A 7,667-nucleotide genomic window follows, 5' to 3' on the forward strand; every position below is an offset into this window, starting at 1 on the left:
AGCAGACCTGGCCCAGGGGCTGGCGAGGGCTGGGCAGCCGAGGCGGCCGAGGCAGGCTCGGCGGCCCCTAGCTACTGCTGCTGCTCCTCCTCCTCCCGGGAGCGGCCACCTCCCAGCCCCCGGGCCTCCCTCCTTCGGGCCGGCCGGCGGGCGGCCCCCATGGAGCTGCATATTCTGGAGCACCGGGTCCGGGTGCTGAGCATCGCCCGCCCCGGCCTCTGGCTTTACACGCACCCGCTAGTCAAGCTGCTCTTCCTGAGGCAGCGGAGCCGGTAAGGCTGGGGCCGGGGTTGGGGGTGCTGCCCTGCGGCTGGCTGCCCAGCCCGGGGTAGGCTGGGGCTGGGGGAAGGGTGAGGAGAGCCTCCTTCCTCCCTGCTTTCCAGCCCACGATCTCTTCTGCTCCCCAAGCCAGCCCCGCAGGCCCTCGTTGGCCCCACTTTCCAGATGTGACCACTGAGGGCCGGAGGGCTGATAGTGACTTGCCCAGGGAAGCCCGGAAAGTGGACGGTAGTGGCCCTGACGCCGCCCCTCCCCCTCCCAGCTTGCTTGGACTTTTCCTTGCTCCGAGACTCGCTATATTAACGGGAGGGCTGGTGGTGACTGCTACAGCCTTAATGGTGGATTTTCTGGCAGGCTTGTGAGGCTGGAGGTCGTGGGCCAGCCAGCCGGGCAGCTTAGTAGCTGTGTGACTTTGGACAAATGACTTCCCTTCTCTGTGCCTCAGTTTCCACTTCTGTAAAATAAGGGGGTTGGACTCCATGAGCTATTCTCTTCTGTAACATCTGTAAGGGTCCTCCCAGCTCCAGCATTCTTTGGGTCAGTGGGTCAGAGGGATGGGCACCAGCAGGGGTCACTCTCCTGCTCCTGGGGAATTGGTTGGGAGGTGTTTCCTTCCCTTGGGTGGTTCGACCTCCCCCCCCTCCACCCCAGTGGAATTCCATGGAGTGAGCTCAGGCAACTGTGCCCTCCTGTACCCACCCTCCCCCAACGCGCAGCACCCCATGAGCAAGGGGCTCCTGAGGACCCAATTTGTTCTGCCTGGATGGAGCCCGGGCACAAGGTCCACTGACTTGCCTTGAGTCTGGCTCATCCTTTCCCATTCCTGGCCCCCCTCCGCCTCTGGACTTTGGGATCAGGGCATGGGGGAGTGCCTTGCCTTGACTCAGGGGGGCCCCTCTCCCTAGGTGCAAGTTTTTCAGCCTGACGGAGACCCCGGAAGACTACACCCTAATGTTGGATGAAGAAGGATACAAAGGTATGGTGGCCTGACTTGCGCTACCTCTTCCCTGCCCTCTCAGTCCCTCTCCCCCAGCCTGTGTGCCAGGCGGACACCCTTATGGGTACACTTACGACAGGTGGGTAGGGCCTGGGCCTGCAGAGAAGAATGGAGGCAGCAGGGCCCAGAGAAGGCTATCGGAGCACCTGGGAGAGAGAGTGAGCCTCCCAACGTCCATTGGGGCTCATTTCCCTCCCATCCTAGTTTTGCCGCCCTCCCTGGGCTGGTGGATGTTGGCCAAAAATCACTTCCATTTCCCAGTTGCTTTTGGTAAAACAGTCCTACTAGCTGGCATTTAGGGATAGAGAGGCTGCCTGCCCTGCTCCATGTTCTGTGCCCACCCCGGGGTGGGTGGGGAGAAGGGAAGGAGCCAAGCTGGTTGTAGGAGGGGGCTGGTAGCTGCTGTTCCCTCCTCATCTCTGGGAGGGAGCAGAACAGCTGAGGCTGTTACCTCTGAGAGGTAACAGTGTGATTTTTGGAATCAGCTCCTTGGTTCTAGAGGGGAGCCAGCATTGGGGGAAGGTGCCCCAAAACCACTTTGGGGGGGTCAAGGCAGATGAAGTGGAAGATTTTCCAAGTCTGGACCCAGTTCTTAGGCTGTATGTGTGTCTATGAGAGCCTGGTCCCAGGCCTGGAAGCTGCCTGCCCTCAGCCCCCTTTCTACTTCCTGTTGTGGCCTGTGAGGCAGGGCCTGGTGCTTGAGGATTCTGCTTGCCCTGGGGTGCTGCTGGGCTACCTTCTCCACAGGGAACCGGACTCATGGGCCCAGCCTCTCAGCCTAGGCACTGGCCACAAATTGATCTCCGGGAGAAGAATGATAAGATCTAGAGTCAAGAGGAACCTTAGAAGTCATCTGGTGCAGACTTTTCTTTTTATGGAAAGTGACTTGCCCAAGGTCATACCAGGAACTCTCTGTGACCTAGCTGAGATCTGCACTCTGGTCTTCTGCCTCTTAAGTCCATTAATTTTTCCCTTATACTGATTTAAGGTCAGAGTAACTCAATAAACTTATTTAAGCACCTACTCTATTCAAGGCACTGGGTCAAAAGATCAAAATAAAACATCTGTCTTCAAGGAACTTCTATCCTGACAGGGAGGGAGGATATAGCTGAGAATATAACAATAACTAGCATTTCCGTCACCCCAAAGGTCATCAAAGTGTTTTTCAATCTCACTTGATGTTCACAAACAAGTAAATGGAAGTGATACAGTTATTTCAACAGGTAGAACAGCCATTGGGATGTTATTGTTGTTGTAAGTTACTTTGTTATTGTAAGTTACTTTGTTATTGTAAGTTACTTTGGTTACTGTTGCCATTTTTGCCATTGTTGGCTTTACCTAGAAATGTGCATTAACTCTTTCCAATTGCTGAAAAAATTATTATAGTGTTATAGCAATATAGTGGTATAGCTCTATAATAATATTTATTGATTTTAATTCATTTCATTTATTGATTACTATAATTTATCTATATGTGCATGTGTTTATTATTTGTTTATAATTTATAATTATTATAGTAATCAATAAAAACAGAATGAATTGTAGTTTTTTAAGTCTGACGTTTGCCTTGCTAGGACAGGTCCATTTTGTTATTCTTGCGAGTCGTCTTCTGGCCCCTAGCAGGCTGGGGACTGGGGCCCCTGGGACCATGCTCAGCTATTACTGGTCTAGCCTGGTTCAGAGCCCATTGAGGGAAAGGGAGAACTCACAAGGCTCATCTTGTCGTCCTTGGCCCCCCCATCCCTCTCTCCACACACTGCTGGGCTGTGTTCCCCTCTGACCACAGTCTCCTACTCCTCTTCCTCTCCATCCTAGTTACTCGTTGGCCCAAAGAGTTGGTCATCTTCATCTTCAAAGGCTTCCTCCTGAGTTGCTGATGACAGCTGTGTGGCTAGGCTTGGGGCTACGACTGAAGCAATGATTCTAAAGCTCGGGTCCCCCTTCTTTATGGGGAATCCCCTCTATTTGGGGGCAGGAAAGCCATTTCTCTTGGGAGAGCTGATGGTGGAGGGGGTAGGGTGGACCCTTTAGTCCCCGAGGGTAGGAACTGTTTTTTGCTTTCCTTTGCCATTTTAGTGTTTCCCACAATGCCTAAATCAATATCTTTCATTGGGAAGAGTCCAGGAAGGGGAGAGATTATAGGGGCAGCCTGGACTGTTCTGGGAAGGGCCTGGAAAGAGAAGGAGTGAGCCAGGGAGGATGTAGGGAGTGAGAAGGGGAGTAATGAACCACAGGTCCCATCTGGCATGTCATTTGGCCAAGTTTGGGTGAGAGACAGCGAGGTTTCCTTTCCTTTTTTTTTTTAAGTTTTTTTTTTTTTTAAACCCTTAACTTCTATGTATTGGCTCCTTGGTGGAAGAGTGGTAAGGGTGGGCAATGGGGGTCAAGTGACTTGCCCAGGGTCACACAGCTGGGAAGTGTCTGAGGCCAGATTTGAACCCAGGACCTCCCGTCTCTAGGCCTGACTCTCAATCCACTGAGCTACCCAGCTGCCCCTGCGTGGTTCCCTTTTGTGGCTTTCCCTGGTTGACTTGGAGATCTCCTTCCTTTTCCTCCTTCCCCACCCCAAGGCCTGGCGGGAGGTAGGGAATCCCCCACAAGACCACAGATCTTAAAGCCAAATCTGTGCTCTGGAAGCAGATGGAGGATCTGGGTTTGAATCTTGCTTCCATTAACTAGCTACAAGTCCTGGAGCAAGTCATTGTCAGGATCCCAGTCAGAAAAATGGGTCCCATTTTCAGGGTTGTTTAGTGGCCCCATTCCTTCTGGAGTTTGGCACCACTAAATGACCTGTGCTGACCTGCTGCCAGGGAGCCCATCAGCCACCCAGCAGCCACTTTCTCAGCTTCTGCCCACTGTCCCAGGCCTGGGCATCAAAGCTTGGGGGTCTGTTCAACTCTAGCTGCCCAGGTCTGGCTGGTGCCGGACTGGGCCCAGAGGCTTGAGGCAGGCAGCCCTTCCCCAGACTCAGAGCCATCGAGGAGCCGGAGGACAATGCCGCTGGAGAGGGAAGGGCCCTCCTTGGCGTTTGTTCCGTTGCCTCAGGTGTGTCCCACTCTTCGTGACTCCATCTGGGGTTTTCTTGGCAAAGATCTGGGACTGGCTCGCCATTTCCTTCTCCAGCTCATTTTCCAGATGAGGGAATGGAGGCCAACAGGGTTCAGTGACTTGTCCAGGGTCACACAGCTAGTAAGCGAGGCCAGATTTGAATTCATGAGGATGAGTCTTTCTGATGCCAGGCTGGGCCCCCTCTCTACTGTGCCAGCCTGCTGCCCTGGAAGAGACCTAAGATGTCATCTGTTCCAAGCCCCTTATTTCACAGCCCAAAACTGATCCCCGGGGAGAGGATGGGACTTGTCCAAGATCGTATACCTCGTAATGATCAGAGCCAGGATCTGAACCCAGGGCTCTTTCCACTGAGCTCTGGCCAGCCAGGCTGGCTCCATGGTTGGCCTTTATGGCATCTAGGCTCAGACCCTCCTCCTCTTCTGTCCCGCTTGGGATGCTGGGGGGGGGGGGATGGAGTGTGTGTTCTAGGGTCACTGAGAGGTCAGGGCCTGCCCATTCGGCTGGGAGGAAGGAAGCCAGCCGGGGCAGCCTGGATGCCAACAAAGGCAGCTTTTATGCATGCCTAGCCACCCTGGGGGAAGGCCCAGGCCCTTCCCCCATCTCTGCTGCCCTACTCCCACCCTCTGCCAGCTCGGGCTGGGGCTTCTGACCTCCGGGCATCCTTGGGCCAATCCCTTGCGGTCCCTCCGTCCCCTGACCCTAAGGGCTGGGGCGTTCAGAGCTGCGGGGCTGCCCGTGGCATCTCCCACCTCCCTGGTGTGGGGGTGGGATTTGCAGAGGCAGATGTAGCCCAAGATGAGAAACCTTCCTTCCAACCAGAGCCGTCCCAAAGTGCCGCTGGAGGGAGTGAGCTCCCCATCACTGGAGGTCTTCCAGAACAGGCTGGCTAGTTGCTTGTTGGGCCTCCGTAGAGGGGATTTTTGTTCTGCTCAGCCACCAGGGAGCTGGGCTTCTTCCTCTGGGCCGGCCATACGCTTAGGGCTGGCAAGGAGTGCCCGCTTTTGCCAGACGGTGGGCTGGAGAGCTGTGACGCGTCCGAGGTTACCCAGCCCACGGGAAGTCGGGCTGGCCTTGGAGTCCAGACTTAGCCCCCTCAGCTCTCTGGCCCTTCAGTCTCATTTCCACAAGGGTGGGTGGGTGCCATCAGGGCCGCTGGCAGAGGGGCTGCCGCTGCCTCCCCTCTTGTTCCCTCGCTGCCTCCCTCTGGTGGTGGCTGCTGCCATCTCATCAGAGAGCTTCGCCCTCTTCCCCAGACACTGGCTGCTTGGCCAGCCCGGCTTGGCCCGGCTTTCCCCGCTGGCACCCAGGAGGCTTGGCACCAAGGCCTGGGAACTTTTCTCCCACACCCTGCCAGCAATCCTATCAGCCCTTGGGCAGAAGGCTTTGGCCCCTTCTCTGATGGAGATAGCCTCTCGCCGGGCAGAAGGCCATTATCCTGGCTTCGGGACACACGGGGTTGGGGGAAGGGGAAAGGATTCTCGGGGGCCCTCTGGGCCCCCAACAGTGTGGTCTGGCCCGGAAGCGAGGGGAAGCCCAGGACAGATTCAGGCTCCAGTTCCCGGCTGAGGTCAGGCTCAGTTTACGCCTTGGGACAGTTTGGATTTTGTCCTTCAAAGGGACCCCTGAACCCAGCCACTGACTGTGCTGGAGACGGGCACTGGAGCAGAAATCATGGTGCCGTGGAAAACTTTGCAGTCCGAAGAGCTGGGTTCAAATCCCTCTGACTCCCTGGGTGACCATAAAAAAAGTTTTTTTTTTTTAATTTTAATTTTTTGTAGCCCTTACTTTCTGCCTTAATAACAATTCTTTTCTTTTTCTTTTTAAGCCCTCACCTTCCATCTTGGAGTCAATACTGTGTATCGGCTCCAAGGCAGAAGATTGGTAAGGGTGGGCAATGGGGGTCAAGTGACTTGCCCAGGGTCACACAGCTGGGAAGTGGCTGAGGCCGAATTTGAACCCAGGACCTCCCGTCTCTAGGCCTGATTCTCAATCCACTGAGCTACCCAGCTGCCCCCCTTAATAACAATTCTTAAGACAGAAAGACAAGGGCTAGGCAAACAGGGTCACCCAGCTAGGAAGTATGTGAGGCCAGATTTGAACCCAGGACCTCCTGATTCTAGGCCTGGCCTTCAATCCATTGAGCCATCTAGCTGCTCTTTATTCCAGCAAAATCATTGAAAAAACTTCAGCACTTCCCAAAGAACTTTGGAGCCAGAGGTTGGGGTTTGGAATCTAGCTTGGCTCTTTCTGTGTGATCTTGGAAAAGTAACTACCCCTCTCTGGGTCTCTTGATCCCTCATCTGTGACACGAAGAGCTTTGGGCTCCGGGATTGCAGAGTCCCCTTCCAGCTGCCTGGGTCTAGGATCAGGAAGGCTCATGTGTCCCCCTCAGGCCCTGGGCAATGCTGTCCCTCCATGCGCGGCACCTTCTGATCCCTCTGACACCCCTAGAGGGATTGTTATGGCCTCTGAGGAGTCAGAAGTCTACAGTGGGGAAGTGACTTGGCTAAGGTCCTACAGAAAGCGACTGGGCTGGGGCTAGGATCAAGGCCCTTCTGATGCCCTCTGTAGGGACTCCGTCCTTACAGGATGGCACTGTGGTTGGAGAGGAGGAAGAAGGAAGGCAGGCCCCGGCCCTCACTCATTGACCACTCTCTCTCCCACAGAGCTGCCCCCATCCGAGTTCTTACAGGTGGCCGAGGCCACGTGGCTGGTGCTCAACGTCCTGTCCAACAGTAGCTCGGCCACCAATTTTCAGGCTGTTGGCGTCACCAAAATCGCCAGGTCGGTCATTGCCCCGCTGGCCGAGCACCACGTGTCGGTGCTGATGTTGTCCACGTACCAGACGGACTTCATTCTGGTGAGATCTTGTGGGAGTGGGGCCGGGGCTGGGGTCACACACCCTCCAGATCCCCTGGGCTAGAGGAGGTCGTGGGCCCCCTCGTGGGGAGAGAGAGGACCTTGTATTTGCCTTCTGCCTCAGCCCGGCTGCCAGGCTTGGGGGGCAGGAGCGGGAGGAGCAAGAGGGAAGATGGAGGCTTCAGGCCTGCGACGCCAATGGGAACTTGTCTGCTCGAGGCCCTTTCCCAGGGACCTCCTGGATGAGACTTGGCTTGCCCCAAGTCCATGTCGGGGCTGTGGGCTTGGGGAGAGAGAGAGAGAGAGAGACAGAGACAGAGAGAGGGAGAGAGAGAGACAAAGAGAGATAAAGAGAGGAAGAGAGACAGAGAGAGAAGGAGGGAGGGAGACAGACAGAGAGAGAGGAAGAAGAGAGAGAGACAGAGACAAAGAGAGAGAGAGATAAAGGGAGGAAGAGAGAGAG

The 7,667-nt window shown here is 55.3% G+C and overlaps 1 protein-coding gene across 1 annotated transcript; it reads left to right on the top strand.

The window, feature by feature from the left end:
• The first annotated feature begins 101 nt into the window (after positions 1-101).
• Positions 102-7,517, top strand: LOC123254769 (cytosolic arginine sensor for mTORC1 subunit 1-like). Its single transcript, XM_044683703.1, has 3 exons — positions 102-272; positions 1,185-1,255; positions 7,012-7,517. The coding sequence occupies exons 1-3, from the start codon at positions 160-162 to the stop codon at positions 7,266-7,268; spliced, it is 441 nt and encodes a 146-aa protein (XP_044539638.1). The 5' UTR covers positions 102-159; the 3' UTR covers positions 7,269-7,517.
• Positions 7,518-7,667: the final 150 nt, after the last annotated feature.

The sequence above is a fragment of the Gracilinanus agilis genome, unplaced genomic scaffold (genome assembly GCF_016433145.1).
Source record: "Gracilinanus agilis isolate LMUSP501 unplaced genomic scaffold, AgileGrace unplaced_scaffold32015, whole genome shotgun sequence".
NCBI lineage: Eukaryota > Metazoa > Chordata > Mammalia > Didelphimorphia > Didelphidae > Gracilinanus > Gracilinanus agilis.